This window comes from Bos indicus x Bos taurus, chromosome 11 (assembly GCF_003369695.1).
Source record: "Bos indicus x Bos taurus breed Angus x Brahman F1 hybrid chromosome 11, Bos_hybrid_MaternalHap_v2.0, whole genome shotgun sequence".
Lineage (NCBI taxonomy): Eukaryota > Metazoa > Chordata > Mammalia > Artiodactyla > Bovidae > Bos > Bos indicus x Bos taurus.
Window position 1 is genome coordinate 44500101 of NC_040086.1, and position 17577 is coordinate 44517677.

The 17577-nt window shown below is 39.3% G+C and overlaps 1 protein-coding gene across 1 annotated transcript in view; it reads right to left on the reverse strand.

The window, feature by feature from the left end:
* Positions 1-17577, reverse strand: part of GCC2 (GRIP and coiled-coil domain containing 2) — a 35041-nt gene that overhangs the window by 15459 nt on the left and 2005 nt on the right. The window contains exons 4-10 of the mRNA XM_027555426.1: positions 16712-16776; positions 11110-11214; positions 7636-10107; positions 6932-7001; positions 4707-4807; positions 4514-4612; positions 313-432 (exon numbers count right to left, since the gene is read on the reverse strand). Of these exons, the coding sequence (XP_027411227.1) occupies positions 313-432; positions 4514-4612; positions 4707-4807; positions 6932-7001; positions 7636-10107; positions 11110-11214; positions 16712-16776 (3032 nt within the window). The remainder of the gene's footprint in view (positions 1-312; positions 433-4513; positions 4613-4706; positions 4808-6931; positions 7002-7635; positions 10108-11109; positions 11215-16711; positions 16777-17577) is intronic.

Below are 17577 nucleotides of genomic sequence, written 5' to 3' on the forward strand. Positions count from 1 at the left end.
AAGAAAATAAAATTAAGTTTCTATGTATTAATTTTAACTTTTGTGCAAAAAAAATTCGAATTGAAATACACTTATTACAATTTTCACATATGAAAGTGTCAGTCACTCAGTCATGTCTGACTCTTTGTGACCATATGGACTGTAGCCTGCCAGGCTCCTCTGTCCATGGGATTCTCCAGGCAAGAATATTGCAGTATGCCATTCCCTTCTTAGGGGGATCCTCCCAAACCAGGGATTGAACCTGGGTCTCCTGCATTGCAGGTAGATTCTTTACCATCTGAGTCACCATGAATTTACTCAATTTAAAGTTACCTGAAAAGTCAAATTCCTTAATTGTCTTGTAAGGTCTTCTACTTGATGCTCAAAGTTATTGGCACGTTCTTTCTCTGCATCCAACTGTTCTGACTGCTTATCATATTCTGATAAAAGATTCTTCAACAAAAGACAAAAGGACTTAACTTCAGGATATTATCGTACACTCAACTCCTCAGACTGTATGACTGGGCTGTCTTAACACAAGCCTTAAGAGTTCATTCTGGAAGCCTGAAATATTTACCTAGATTCAACATTTGACAGACTACCCCATGGCATCATACAATAAAATTAGCATAATCTAGATGACTTTTAGTATGAGGTAGTCTCTTAAAGGCTCGAAGAGGATTTAAAACATACACAATGCAGTATCTCCAAGGTATCTGTTTAGTCATCAAAAATACTTCTGAAACATGAACATTTAAGCGGGCAGGAGAAAAAGTTTACCCTTGTCACCTGTTACCTCCACCTACAGAGTCTTGCTGAAGACAGGCAAGATGTCCTCCATCTTGGGCCTGGCCCAGATGAAGCAGAGGCACTCAAGGAATATGAGAGGACCCCACACACAGTCTCATACTCTGCAGCAGAATGTTCACGATTTTCCAAAGACCCTAAAACCACGTGGCTTTTTCCTTTGATGTTCCTAGTCGGCCCTGCTCAGGAGAGAACCCCAGGACCGACCTCTGTGATCCACACCAGCCAACAAGGACGTCCTCCAATGTGCAGCGAGACTCAACTCTTCCCTGTAGCCTGTGTTTCCTCTCCCCTTTCTGATAAATCCTGTTTTCCCCTTGTTCCTGGTCAACTACTGACTGTTCTTCACAAAAATGCAGCCCTGTACAACTAACTAACACATGTCTCTGGCTTTCCCTGAAAGTGGCCTCAAGGAATCACACCTGTGCTGTCCTGCATGGACTGTGCCTTTGGAATTGTGCCCAACAACATGACTGTTTCTGACAACAGAGAGGAGCTGACTCTACCTGTGGTCTGATTCTAGGCTCTTTGCTCCACTGCTGTCTGTTCATTCTTTCACCACCACCACTCGCAAATCCTGACTGCTGCAGCTCCACACTAAGTCTAGCAGTAGGGCAGGGCTAATCCTCCCATTCTGTTCTTCCCCAATACTGTGTTGCCCCTTTGAGGTCTGACCTGTATTATCTTTCTTCTTTCTAAAGAACTCTTACTAAATTTTTTTTGGGGGGGAGCTGCACTGGGTCTTCTCTGCTTTGCAGGGGTTTTTCTCTAGTTGTGGCATGGGGGCTACTCTTCCTTGTCGTGCACAGGCTCTTCTTGTTGCAAAGCATGGGCTCTATGGGCAACGGACTCCGGAGTTGTGGAGCACGACCTTAGTTGCTTCTTAACAAGTGGAATCTTCTTGGACCAGGGATTGAACTTGTGTTCCCTCCACTGGCAGGCAGATTCTTATCTACCACACCACCAGGCAAGTCCTAAAGAATTTCTTTTAACATTTATTGACAGGCATGTCTACTGGCAACAAACGCCCTCCATTTCTAAGAAACTCTATTGCTCCTTCACTTCTAGTGCAAAGCATTCTAGGTTGGTGGGTTTTTTTCTCTCAACACCTTAAGCAATGCATTTTACATTCTTCTGTATGGCTCCTTGTAAGTTTGATGTAATCCTCTATACATAAGGTGTTTTTTCTGTGGCTTCTTTCAGGACTTTCATCTTTGATTTTCTGTAATGTGAAAATGACATGCCACGGTGCACCTCTTCTGGTTGTGCCACGTGTGGTGTTCTCTGAACTTCCTTCCCGGATCTGTACCTTGGCACCTGACATTAAACCGGGTAATCAGTCTTCCCTGTGCCAAGTATTTCCGTGTTCCGTTCTCTCTCTTCTCCTATGGCATTCATATTGCACACATGCTATACATTTGTAGCTGCCCCACAGTTCTTGGATGTTCTACATTTCCCCCCCCTGGTCCTTTGAAATACATATTTTAAAGAAGTAAATTGGTATGCTTGGTCTACCTTTACAGGAAAATAAATTAGATTATATGGTTCTCAAAATGTAAAGAAGCAAGCTCCTAATGATTCATAAAAGACAAATAAACCCATATATAAATTTCAAACAAGCATTTTTTTAAATGAATGAGATATCTTTATGTTAAGGATACTAATCCCTTGTCATATTTTCATTTGTTAGTTTTATCTAGTTCAGTCTCTTTCCCCTTGTAACTTAAGTTTAGAAAAGTATTTTGTATCTAGAGATCACATGATCAAGTATTTTAAGTATTTTATTCTAATTTTTAAAAATCAATTCCATTTTTGACGAAACCTCAGAATTCATTTTGGAGAGTGGAACTAGATTTTCCTGAAGCAGTTTTCTGATTCCTCCTTTCCTGGTTTCTCTGTTTTCAGGTCTCACTGGGGCAGCACAGCTTATTTATTTGCTGGAAGAAGAGATCTGGAACCAAATGCATGAACCTAACCCCTGCTCCACTGGCTTCCTGCTCTGTGACCTGACTCCTTGCTGGTAAACCAGCAACGTTAATAACATGCTTATTACACACGCACATCACGTGTGAAAGGACATGTCAAGCACTGAGAAGACTGCCTGGCCTACAGTGCTTGTTGTTACACAGGAGTCACCCTACCCACCTTAACTTTCCTACACACTATTTCCTTGTCTGTCTGCTTTTACTGCCACTGGGACTAAAGGCCAAGCTGGCAGAAACTCCACCTACCTGGTTGACCACCGTCTCCCTAGTACTCAGGCTCAGCCTGGGTGTAGAAATATTTGAATGCATGAAGAAACAAAATGGCATGTTCTTATGTTTTATTTTTACATTTTCCTATAATAGTGTCTCATGTTATTTAGGCTGATGAGCAGTAATACCTCCAAATAGTGTTTTCACTTTTGTGTTAGACATGTCTGCTGCTTCTGCTGCTGCTAAGTCACTTCAGTCATGTCCGACTCTGTGCAACCCCATAGACGGCAGGCCACCAGGCTCCTCTGTCCCTGGGATTCTCCAGGCAAGAACACACATGTCTAACTTTCACATTTCCTTGGCCAGAGGACTGTAATAGTAGCCATCTTTGTTTATTACTGATTTTATTAAGAAATTCCAAACAGAAATGGTAGTTTTAAAAGACAATACCTTAAAGGCATATTTAAAGCCTAGCCACTTAAAAGCTTGACACTAGGATGACACATTACACACACACACAAATAGTGCACACCTTTACTAAAACATACAAGGTGACTATGTTATGGACAAGAGTTTTCATTATCAGAGAAATGCAAATCAAAACCACGATGAGGTACCATCTCATGCCAGTCAGAATGGCTGCTATCCAAAAGTCTACAAACAACAAATGCTGGAGAGGGTGTGGAGAAAAGGGAACCCTCTTACACTGTTGGTGGGAATGCAAACTAGTACAGCCACAATGGAGAACAGTATGGAGATTCCTTAAAAAACTGGAAATAGAACTGCCATATGATCCAGCAATCCCACTGCTGGGCTTACACACTGAGGAAACCAGAATTCAGAGACACGTGTACCCCAATGTTCATCGCAGCACTGTTTACAACAGCCAGGACATGGAAGCAACCTAGATGTCCATCAGCAGATGAATGGATAAGAAAGCTGTGGTACATATACACAATGGAATGTTACTCAGACATTAAAAAGAATGTATCTGAGTCAGTTCTAATGAGGTGGATGAAACTGGAGCCTATTATACAGAGTAAAGTTAAGTCAGAAAGAAAAATACCAATACAGTATACTAACGCATATATATGGAACTTAGAAATATGGTAACGATGACCCTGTATGCAAGACAGCAAAAGAGACACACAGATATTAAGAACAGGCTTTTCGACTCTGTGGGAGAAGGCAAGGGTGGAATGATTTGAGAGAACAGCATTGAAACATATGTATTATCATATGTGAAACAGATCACCAGTCCAGGTTCGATGCATGAGACAGGGTGTTCAGGGCTGGTGCACTGGGACAACCCTGAGGGATGGGATGACAGGGGATGTGGGAGGGGGTTCAGGATGGGGAACATGTGTACACCCATGGCTGAGTCATGTTAATGTATGGCAAAAACCACTACAATACTGTAAAGTAATTAGCCTCCAATTAAAATAAATAAACTAAAAAAAGTTTTATATTTCAAGTACATTTCTTACTTACAAGTTACAAATGTAACTTGTTATTAATGTAACTATTTTTACCTTATAGTTTTCAGCTCCTTGAATGAGATCTCTCATGGAAGTAGACAACTGATCCCTTTCTGAGCGAACGGATTGAAGTTCTTCCTGGAGCGTCTGGGCCTATTTTAAATATATGATAGCTTATTAAAGCACAGAAAAACTTGTTTTCTAAAAGGTAAGGTTCACAAATCTTGCATTTTTTAAGTCAACTTACTTCTTTCCTGCTAGAATCTAGTTCTTTCTTTGCTTTCACAGCAACTAGTTTTAACTTATTTATTTTCTCCTCTTTCTCTTTGGCTTCTTTTTCCAAGTATCCTAAAAACATAAAATGAAAGAATTATACATAAACTCAAATGAAAACTAGGGAAAAATACTAGAATTACTCATTTAGTCCTAGAAATGGAATTTTAATCTAGTACACAAAATATATAATTTGAAATTAAAATAAATAGCAAAGTATCTATTTTTAAGTAAAAGCTTAATTATGCATTTTCTAAGCAAGGCAAACAATGAACAGAATTCTCATTTTCTTCGGTCTTCCAGAATAGCCCATCTCCTCAGTGTCCATACATGGAGAGGCCATCTGGACCCCTGCATGGCAGAGAACCTTCTGGAAATGCAGGTATGCTGGGCTCCTGGTGGTGACAGCCAATCAGGATGAAGCAGAGATGTCAGACGCTCTTCACCATTCATGATCCACAGGTGCCTCTAGTGGGTGGGTCTAATTTTTCCAGCTGGACTTCAGTATGTCCAGTGTGACTCTCCCTTAACCTCTCTGGCCGTCTCCCCGACGTAAACTCCACGCTCCAAATCTTACTTCTTGTATCTCTGATGGACTTGGGTAATGATCTGAACTTCTGCACTTGCTGATTCACTGAGTTGTGCCTTTGTTCACCACTGCCTTCCTCAACTGTGACGGGGCACCGTCTATGCGTGTAACACAGGCCAACTCTTCCACTTCTGTGTCTCACCCCACACCCTCACCTACTCGGGCCATCAGTGCACAATTTTCCCCTCTCTTGTGCAGCAAAACCCACTCTCTAATGGATTCATCCCAACAGTCGACAGACAGCAACAAGAGAAATGTCACCAACAGCTTAAGGTCAGGAACAAAGAGTGGAAGCAGCCAAGGAGGAGAGGGGAGGGAAGACATGAGAAGACAGTTGAGACCTCATTCTCTCTCTCTCTCTCACACACACACACACACACAAATCCACACCACCCCTCTGGACTCTGTCCCATCTCTTCCTTCTGAGCATGGTCTATGTCTGTTCTCACATTTCTCTTCCCCATTTTCTCCTTGAATCCGTTCCAGTCATTGTCTTGCATACCATGGCAACTGTTATCAAGTTACCAATGACCTTGATGCTGCTTAGCTCAGGCTGGGCCTGAATACTAAAGTAGCCTTTCTTACCTCCTCAACATTTCCTCCAAATGCACTTCACTGGTCTTAGCTTCCAAGACATCTTATGCTCTGGGTATTTCTAACCCTCCAGCTATTTCTTTTCACTCTTTTGCCATTTCTATCTTTCTGACTCTTACTCGACAGAGAACTGTTTCTGGTCCTCGTCTTTCTTCTACACTCACTTCCTTGGTGATCTCCACCTCGGGGCTTCTAATGCTAACAATGCAGAGAACAGTGTCTTACCTGGTCAGCCCTCTCCCAGTCACCCCAACCATTCCAACTGTCCATCACAGAAGACTGTGGGTCACTCTAGATTGTTCCCACTACCTCCACAACAATTGAGCATTAAAATGAGGAATTACAGGTACTTCACACAACCCCATCTTGGTTACTCTGACGGATAAGCAGGAGTGATGAAGCCGGACTTCTCCACACATCACGCCAGCACTGTTGGGAGTGGCCTCTCCCACTCTAGAACCTCCCAGGAGGGCCCCCGGACGTCAGGAGTGTGAACATACCAGCACCTGCCGTCTCCTCCTGCTACAGTATCCTCCTTCTTGGGTCACATTACTCACTCTTTAAGACAAGGACAGCCTGTCCTGTGATGTTTCTCCCAACTCAACAAGCAGTTACTCACATCTTCCTGCACTGCCACCAGAAGACCTCGTCCACACCCCAAACTCTGGGAAGAACAGCCCTCTCTTGCAGTGTGTTCTTGAAGACAAAGACTGCATCTTAGCCACCTTCCTATCACCAGTGCCTAAGTAGCTGGGCTTTCAAGCCAAGTTTGCTAAATGAATGAAAAACCCCAAAACAATCATGGCACTTTTTATAAAAGGAATCACAACAGTCCTCTGGATGAAACAACAGAAAGTGAGAGTTTTGAAAGTGAAAGCAAGCAGAAGGCAGAGGCCATCAGAAGAAGGATACTATGCTTTTAACACCTCATAAACTGGCGAGAGAACTTCCCATTCTGTTCTAACCCTAAGAATCTGTTCAGTTAACTGTAACAACACATGGAAAACCATAGTTACCTATTTTTTCTTCAAACTCTTTTACTGAAGGTTGATCACTTTCTACAGAAGTTGATTTCTTGAAGGAATCCTAGATTTTATAGGAAAAACAAAGACAATCACTGCATTCCCCATGATGAACTGGCCGTTATGCTAAGCATGGAAAAAAAATATTATTAAAGAGAATTCATACAGAGACCAATCACCTGAACAGACTTTCTCTTCCATTTAAAGACCCAGTAATTCTGATCTCATCATGCACATAGCATTTACTATTAAAAACAATAGCAGCCAAACCCAAGATGACCCACCCAAGGGATATAAAATACATGATGTAATAAGGAAGAGATTAAATGATGACCATAGTTTATCCTGCCACAATCTTGGGAGGAAAATCTGAAGTTTTGGCTAAAATGAAATATTGCTTTAGCCTATTTTTTTGCTTAACAGTGTGCTTTAAGGTAATATAAATTTTTTCATATTTAGTTGTAGTTTTGCTGGTGACTACTTTTGACCAACATTTAACCCCCCGCCACTTAATCTTATGTAAAATCAAGATTCCAAAATGATCTAAAACCAACAGTAATCAGTATGATTAAGTGTGAATATGTTTAATGTACTTTTCAAAAATTTGCATTTGAGCTTAAATGCTAAAAATCTGACTTCAAAGTGTAAAAATAGTGGTATTGTCTTAAGAATTTAAATAAAATTCACATTAATATTACCTTTAATGATATTAACTCTGCTTTCACATCTTGCAATTCAGATTCTTTTTGTTCCAATAATGGCCTTAGGTTTTCAAGTTCTTTTATAAGATCTTTTTCTTTTTTGTGATGGTTTTCATTTTCTCTACACAATTTTTGAGACATTTCTTCAACTTGAATTAGGAGATTCTGATTTTCAAACCTTGTTTGTTCACTGGCATTCTTCATCTCCAGAAGGTCAGACTGCAGGGCCTCCTTTTCTAAGAGGGCTTCTTCTAACTCTTTCCTTAGGACAATTTTCTTTTGCTCATAATCTGTTAGTAGAGACCTAAGTTCCTCACACTGAACCATGTGCTCTTCTTGAAGGAGCTTAATCTCTTCTTCTAACTCTACTATTCTTTTATCATACTGAAAAGCCAAGTTGTGTTTTTCTTCATTTATTTTATCTAAGGATTTACCCATGGCTTGTAGGATGTTTACAACATCCTGTTCTTCCCTTTCTTGTGAAACCTTTGACTCCATCTGTTCAAGAAAACCACACAACTGAGCTTTGACAAACAACTTCTGAACTTGCTCGTTTTCCAACAGTTTATTCAAATTATCCCTTTCTCTGACAGCTAACCGAAGTTCCTCTTCTAATTTATTGATCTGCTCCTGAAATGTAACATCTCCTTCTTTTTGAGACAGGAGGGCTTCCAGATCCCTGCTCAGCAGGTTCTTCTCTGAACTCAGTCTGCTATTTTCTTCACGAAGAGACCTCACTTCCAATGACGTGGCTTCCTGATCTTTGGAGAGAATTTTCAACTGAGCTGTAAGCTTTTCCAGTTTTCGGTTCTTTTCATCCTTTTCTTTTAAAGTTTCTTCTAGTCCTGCTGTTAATTCATTCACCTTCTGCTCTAGTTCACTGTTGTACTGGGCAGTCTGATCCACTTTTTCCCTGAGTTCTACAGTCAACCTTTCTTCCCTTTCACATTTTTTGTGAAGATTATCCATCTCTTCATGAGAACTTCTCATCTTACTTATGAAATCATATTTTTCCTCAGTAAGAGAACTTATCTTTGCTTCAAATTCTTGTAACATGGTATCTCTCTGACTGAGACTAACTAGATACAGTTCATTCTTCTCTTGAAGATTCTTTATGGTATTTTCAAGTTCTGGTACACATTCCTGCTGGGACAGTAAGTTATCATTTTCTTTCTGGAGATAATTCACAGTTTCAAGAAGAGCATCTTTTTCATTAAATGCAGTTTGGAGCTTCTGCTGAAGTTCATTAATATTAAATGCTTGTTGCTGCTTCATTGATTCAAACTCTTGACTTATTTTTTCAGCAGATTCCCCCAGCTCTGTCTGTAAAATTTCCATAATCTCTCGTAAACCCTCATAATTTAACATTGCTTCTTGCTTTTCTTGTTGTAGTTTTTCACACTGTTCCTTAAGACCCTGTATTTCAAACATCAATGTTAACTTTTCTTTTTCTGAATCTGACAAAAATGTCTCATTTAGTTCTGTTATTTCTTTTTGATGCTGTTTCTTCAGACTCTGTACTTCCTTGTTATGTTGTTCTATGGTGCAGCAAAACTGTTTATTTGCATCTTCTAGCTCAGATTTTAATTTCTCAATTATATACCCCTGTTCTTCTTTAGCTAGTAATAATTCATTAATTTTAAACTCTAAATCTTCCCGTTCATGAAAAAACTCATCCTTTATATGTTGGGCGTCAATTTCAAGTTTTAATTTTAGATTATTCATGTAAGTTAACTCATCTTTTAAGATGCTATGTTGAGACTCTAGTTCTTTTAGGGCATCTTCTAAGTGTCTAACTTTTTCATTCACTGCTTGTTCTACAAGAGAATCTTCCTGTAAGAGCAAAGAGCACACCTGATTTTCTTGGCCTGCACCTGAGGCTTTCCCTTCATTTTCTAATTCACATTTATACTTCTGAATGTTCATCTCACCTGCCTCACACTTTCTGACTAAGTTATCTTTTAGCTGGATCAAATAATTCACTTCTGCTTCGTGTTCTTTGGCAGATGTTTCAATTTGGCACATCAATTCTTTCACCTCTTCTTGGTGTGTAGATTTCAACCGTACAAGTTCTTCTTGCAAACTATTAATATCTTTTTGGTACTGCTGACAATTAGCCTCAATCACTCCTTGGAGGTGAGTAATTTTTTGCTCCTTTTCATTTGTGGCAGTTTCTAACTGCTTTTGCAGACATAAAATTTGATCCTCAAAGGCTAGCTTAATTTTCTGAATCTCTTCTTGCAGCTTTTTAACACTATCTTCAGAATCACTCTGAAATCTGAGCTGTTCTGAAAGCTCTAATTGTTTTTTTGCTGCTTCTTCCACTTCCTTTTGCCAATCAGCTTTATCGTTACTGTATTTGGAATGTACTGTTGTTAATTCATTTCTCAAATTTTCTATTTCTTTTCCATAGCTTCTTTGTGATTGTTCCAACTCTTTCTGCACATCTTCCAACTTAGTTACAGAATCCTATAAACGTTAAGCACACAAAAATTATTTAAGACAAAACCTCTGCCCTCAGGAAAAATAAGAGACACAGTCTCATAAAGAGGAAACAAGTAGCAGTGTACACAGAGAAATATAATCCTTACATTCCAAAAATTCTTAGAAGCTCTGAGCACCTTAATAATGATGATATCCAGCAGTAGTACTAAAGTCTTACTCAAAGCAAGGAAATCTCTGAGTTTAATTTTGTTTTAAATGGTAATAAATTACATAAGTTCTATTAAGTTACAGGCTTTAACGAACATCTCCTGAATAGAGTGATAAAGTTTTGGGGAGAAAAGTAGCACAGACCCAATGGTAGGCAAGTATCCGAGAAGTGAACAAGCAACAGTATGTACAGTATGTTAGACAATCAACATTTAAATTGGTAGTTTCTCATAAAACCAGTATTTTTCCCATTTTATTAAAAAATGATACAACTAAAAAGATTATAAACATTAAAATGACCAGGTAAGTGTTAGCTGTATCTCTCTGTGTAGCTCAGTGATTTCAATTATCCTTCTTTTAAAATATCAGTCTGTTTCCTTATCTGCAAATACTGTAGTTAAAATGAGATGAGACGCTTTTTTTTCCCTTAGTATTTTTTTAGTCTTATTTATATTTATGTATTTTTGGCTGTGCTGGGTCTTCATTGCTACTCAGGCTTTCCTCTAATTGTGGTGAGCAGGGGCTTCTCATTGCAGTGCCTTCTCCTACTGCACAGCTTAGTCTCTAGGGCATGTAGGCTTTGGTAGTTGTGGCACGTGGTCTCAGTAGTTGTGGTGCACTGGCTTAGTTGCTCTGTGGCATGTGGGATCTTCCCGGGTCAGGGATTGAACCTGGGTCTCCTGCAATGGCAGGCAGATTCTTTACCACTGAGCCATCAGGAAGTCCAATGAGATGCTTTTTAAGATCTTGGTTCTAAAATTTACAACTATATTATATAAGTTAATAAAAAATAAATAAATAAATAAAATCCTGCCTTACCTCAACCTCTTGCTTCATTTTAATATTTTCCTTCTTCAGAGAAACACAGTGTTGCTCAGTCTCTGCTTTTTCCAAAAGAACAGCATCCAGACGTTCAGTCAAGGCCTGTTTTGGAACAGGACAATTTGTTTGAGGTTAAAAACAGTGGATTGACTTTACCCATAATTATCTCCTCACCTCTCCAAACCATGTAAGCATATTTAAAAGGCTATACACAAGAACCAAGAGAAAAGGAGAAAAGACATGCAGATATGAGAAATTTCAATACAACTTTGAAAAACTGACAGTGGAGGAGGTGGAGGAAGTGAATTAGAAAGAAGCAGCAAGCTAGAACCTGAGGGCTCACACGGAGAAACATGCAAGAAGCTGGCAAACACTCACTAGAAAACCAAACGCTCAGGAATGGAGCCAGCAGATACTGCTGAGGCAGGTACAGGAAGTAGGTTCTAGTTGGGACTGACAGTCCTGATCAGGAGTGCTTAGAACAATGGGCAAGCAAACCCCAGTGTCCCTCCCACCCCCAGAAAAGGTTCATACACTGCAGAGATGAAATGGGAGAGGAACTCAATGAAGTGGAAGCCAAACAAGCCAAGAGTCAGTTTCTTGAAAATAAAGCTAACAAAGCAGACCTCTTATGAGACTGATGAAGAGAAGACGGAAGTCACAAACATAGTGAACAGAAAGGGAATCTATCCATATATAAACTACAGATTAAATAGTTAAGAAGAATATTATGATCAATTATTAACCTGCCAATAATACCGAAAAGTAAAACGGTACAGATAAAAATTCCTAGAAAAATGTAACTTTCACACACACACACACAAATCAACACTGTAACTACTTAAAAATTAAACTAGAGGTTGAAAATGGTCTACCAAAGACACAGGAGGAAAAGAGAGCTTTGCAGGTGAGTTCTATCAAGTTTTTAAACAACAGATTATCCCAATTACATATGAGATTCTTCAGAGAAAATAAAAAACAAGAAGAATTCTCAAGTTATTCTCACAACTGGCATAACTTGATAACAATATCCAATGACTTTACAATACAAGATAATCATGGACCCATTTCACTGTGAATTTAGTCAATCCTAAACCTTAAAACCTAGATAAAATCCTAAACAACAGTAATCAACTATCACCCTAGAACTGCCTCTGAACTTCTGAATGTGAAATAAAAACAAAAATATAAAAACAAAGCAGATCCAAAAAAAAACACAAAGCAGTGTAGACAAAATTAAGAGTTCTATATCAAGTTATAAACACTATTTATAAACATGAGAGTAGAATACAGCCACTTTTCAATACAAGATGATAACAATCTTCCTCCTATGCGTCTGTTCTCAGGAACTTGGAGAAGAACATGGTCTACAGAACGAGAAGGTTAACCAGAAAAGTAAATGGCATTCCACCCAGCAAGTGGGGTGGAAGTGAGGGGCTGAAGCAGAAAGCAGGACAGATATTCACTGGGTCATGGCACAAGGTTGGCTCCAGCAAAACCACAGCAGACCTAGAGACAACCAGACCAAATGAGCACAGGACAGAAGGCTTGAGGAGGCAGGTGTCCAGGAAAAAGTATATAAACGATTATTTGCTCTGTTTAACCATTTGGAAAGTAGGCGTCATTGTGAAAGATAGCTAAGTTTTCATCAGTTATAACAGGAAGTTAATAGCTAAATGTCTCACCAAGGAATAAATCAAAGAATAGCAGGATAAACATATTATTTAGAAACATAATTTCCATCAACTATTAAGTATTACAGTTATTAGTTGTTAGCACTATTTCTAAATTATGTGCATACATTACTTTTGTTAAAACAATTTTAGTTTTAAAACTAATTTTTTTCACACTACATAGTATTGCAATGTAAACTTTTTGATAAATTATCAGGGGAAGCCTGAAAACAATAATTTTAGGAGATATACAGAGGGCATTATCTGAAAACAGCTATAAATATACTTAGAGATCAGAGGCACAAAATGGACAGTCATCTCCCAGGAAATACAAATTCCAACAACAAGAAAACAAGAGGGATATGTACAAGAAACTTCACATCCTAACCCGTAACTTTCCCTTCCTTGTGCATTTGGAAGCAGGATATAAGCTCACTGTAATACCACACACCTCTCAGTTTGACATGGAAAATATGGATTTTTTTTTTTAAGTCAAATATGTCAGGTTCGCAATATAACTTCAGATATATTTCAATGCACTAGAAGATGACTATCACAAATTTAATAATTGAAACTTGTAAAAATGTTAAAGTGTTAATTACTCAGTGTGTCTGTCTCTTTGTGACCCCATGGACTGTAGCCTGTCAGGCTCCTCTGTCCATGGAATTCTCCAGGCAATAGTACTGGAGTGAGTTGCCATTTGCTTCTCCAGGGGATCTTCCCAACCCAGGGACTGAACCCAGGTATCCTGTGTCTCTGACATTGGCAGGTGGGTTCTTTATCACTAGCACCACCTGGGAAGCCCCCAGAAAGCCATACATTTTTATGAAGAACAGAAAACTTTGCATTCAAAGTCATGTTTTTCCAGTGTACTTTCTCCCAATGAAGGAATAAAACGTAGCAAGAAAGTCTATTCCCTTTCTCAGATGTGTAGATGATGTATTATACTGCAATTTGTGGTTTTTCTAAAACAGAAAATTCAAAGCAGCTGATTAACTGATGCTCAAGCTCCTCCAATCACTCTCCAGTGTAATCTTCTCATTAGGACTGGAAATCAAAAGATTTCATTCTCATTTAATTTTCAGTTCAGTTGCTCAGTCGTGTCTGACTCTTTGTGACCTCAGGGACTGCTGCCTGCCAGGCTTCCATCACCAGCTCCCAGAGCTTACTCAAACTCATGTCCATTGAGTCGGTGATGCCATCCAATTACCTCATCTGCTGCTGTCCCCTCCTCCTCCTGCCTTCAGTAGTTCCTAGCATCAGGGTCTAAGGAGTTAGTTCTTTGAATCAGATGGCCAGAGTACTGGAACTTCAGCACCAGTCCTTCCTGAATATTCAGGACTAATTTCCTTTAGGATGGACTGGTTGGATCTCCTTGCAGTCCAAGGGACTCTCAAGAGTTTTCTCCAACACCACAGTTCAAAAACATCAATTCTTCGGCACTCAGTTTTCTTTATGGCCCAACTCTCACACCCTTACATGACTACTGGAAAAACCATAGCTTTGACTAAATAGACCTTTGTTAGCAAAGTGATGTCTTTGCTTTTTAATATGCTGTCTAGGTTGATTATAGCTTTTCTTCCAAGGAGCAAATGTGTTTTAATTTCATGGCTGCAGTCACCACCTGTAGTGATTTTGGAGCCCAAGAGAATAAAGTCTATCACTGTTTCCCCATCTATTTGCCATGAAGTGATGGGACGGGATGCCATGATCTTAGTTTTCTGAATGTTGAGCTTGAAGCCAACTTTTTCACTGTCCTCTTTCACTTTCATCAAGAGGCTTTTCAGTTCCTCTTTGCTTTCTGCCATAAGGGTGATGTCATCTGCACATCGGAGGTTACTGATATTTCACCAGGCAATCTTGATTTAATTTTAGCAAACTTTTACTTTCTGAGATTTGAGTGGTCAGGATATTAAATTAATAACCTGAAAGGTAAACTTAGCTAACTTAAGAGAAATTTTTACCCTCATTTTTAAGAGTAGTTTTGACAGGAGAATACATCAACAAGGAGGAAACAAGGAACACATATTTAATATTTAAATATTTTGAAATGTAAGTGTATGGAAAATATTTTAAGGGCTAAGAGTTCACTGACACAATGGCATCTGCAATGTTCTTTTCAGATACAAAAACCTGCTTTTTAGTGTGTGGGTGAGCATGTATGTACATATGCATACATATATGCATACAATATCTCCTACAAATAATATACGGTAATAACAAAATCACTGAGTACTTATGGGCCAGATCCAGCTCTAAGCACTGTGTGTACTGACTCTAGGAAAGCAAGTCTTATTATTCGTTATTCTCTCTAGTCTCCAGTGGAAGAGTCACAGAGAAGTTAGGAAACATAGCCGTGGTCACACAGCCTGCATGTGGCAGAGCAGGGTCTCAAGATCTGAATCAGGCAGTCTGGCTCTAGAGTCAGGTTCTTTAATTAATTACCGTGCTTAGTCACTCAGTCTTGTCCGACTCTTTGCAACCCCACAGACTGTAGCCCGCCAGGTACTTCTGTCCATAGGGATTCTCCAGGCAAGAATACTGGAGTGGGTTGCCATGCCCTCCTCCAGGGATCTTCCCAACCCAGGGATCAAATCCAGGTCTCCTGTATTGTAAGAGGATTCTTTACCATCTGAGCCACCAGGAAAGACCCAATTAATTACTAGATTGGCCACAAAGTTTGTTCAGGCTTTTCTGTAAGGTGTTATGAAAAATTGGAATGAATTTAGTGGCCAACCTTGGCTATTAATAATCAGGAAAATACGTAATAATCAAATAAAATCATTATGATTCAGAAATGCTTAAACCAATCTGTACATTACAAATCCAAATGTTATTTGTGCACACCATTCAGAATTCATATACTGTTTTGACTAAATAAAGAACAAGGGATTTAAAGACTCCTTGAAATAACTTCCTGGGAGCCCCTTGACTGTCCACCACCCCCAAGCTGGGAGAATAAGACAATATACAATCAAAGACTAGACAGACAGCAAGACTCAAATTACAAACATGGAAAAACAAGAAAAAAAATTACTGTAGAGCTTTCAGAAGCAAAGACACTTTAAAGACGGCCAGGCCAAGTGGGGGAAGGAAAAGCATTTAATTAGAGTTAAGGGAACGTGAGGGCGTCCCTAGTGATTCAGTGGTAAAGAAACCTGCTGCCAATGCAGAGGCCTCAAGTTTGATCCCTGATCCAGAAAGATCCCACATGCCTTGGAGCAACTAAGCCCCTAGGCCACAACCAATGATCCATGAGTCCATGTGCCGCAACTACTTAAGTCCACACACTACAGAACCCGTGCTCTGCAACAAGAGAAGCCACTGCAATGAGAACTGCGTACATCACAACAAAGAGTAGATCCGGTTCACAACTAGAGAAAGCCTGAACAGCAACAAAGACCCCGCACAGTAAAAAATGAACAGACACATTTTAAGAATTATTTTTAAAATAAGGGCCTGTGAGTAAGAATAAGCAACCCAGGTTTCTAAACAGGGAGTAACAAGATAAAAACAGTATTCTGTGATCTGACAAGAGTATGTAAAACTAAGAAGAGAGAGCGAGTCCAGTTACAGGTTCATCTAGGTAGGTGTGCTTCACAAGGATGACATGAAGTGCTTCACAAAGAGCCCTGGCAATGGAGAGACTCCTCAAAGTCCTGCTCGGGGCTGGGTTCCTAATGGGCAAGGGAAGAGCAGGACTGAGACCAAGGCAGCAAGCATTAAGGAGAGAGTGAGTGGGATGGAGAGGACAGAACAGAAAGGGCAGAAGCGCTCATCCACCTCTCTCCACACACTCAACCAGAGAGATGGAGCATGTAACCTTGGGTGGGAGCAGCTGACAGCCCTCAGGAAATCTGAATTATCATCGGGCATCTCATCTAGGAAAAACAAAAATCAAAGTGACACTCACACTGTGTCCTTACCTTAATGATGTCAGCTCCTCCAGCAACCAGCTTTGACTTCAATTCTTCAACTTCTTTCTCCAACTCTAAACAATTATAAAAAAATAAAAAATACTAGTTTAGAAATGAAGAAGGAATTACGGCTAAAGTGAGAAGTACATTCTTTAAAAAAAAAAAAAAAAAAAACACACTATAAATTGTTAATACTTTTAAAGAAACCGCACATATTTTTGAGAAAGCATTAAGTTCACCTAGCATTTCATTTCCCTTTTTATCATGGAAAACTACAAATTAAAAAAACTAGAGAGAATAGTATGATTAACCTCTATGCTCCATCATCTTGGTTTAATACTGACTAAATGAGCGATATTATTTTATCCCAACCTGTCTTTACTTCTTTTCCCTCTTCTCTTATGCATCTTGACATTTCTGAAACAAATCTCAGACATTATGTCAGCTGTAAATAACTTCTTTCTGTATAACCTTAGAGCAACAACTAATCTCATATTAAACGTACACGTTAATCTATTTCATCAACTCATTTCCAGATCTGGTGCCTACATACTTCCAAATAAATTACTCTCTTTATCATAAGTGGATCCAACCTTTGAAAACTTTGGCTTTCAGACTGGGCAGTTAAGTCACTGAAAAGAGCTCACCCACACATATTACAAAAGGAAACTAACACCTAATCCTTGTGGAATATAAAGAAACAGAAACTGAATAGGGAATCAAGCAACTTCAGTAAACATGCTTCAGAAATCCAGGAAAAGAAGTCTTTTATTGCTTTATTTAAGGCCTTTTTTTAAACTTGTTTGGGCTCAGAACCTCACGTCTCTAACATATCAACTGCCAACTTTAAGAAAAAATGCCTTACTCAGAAGAAT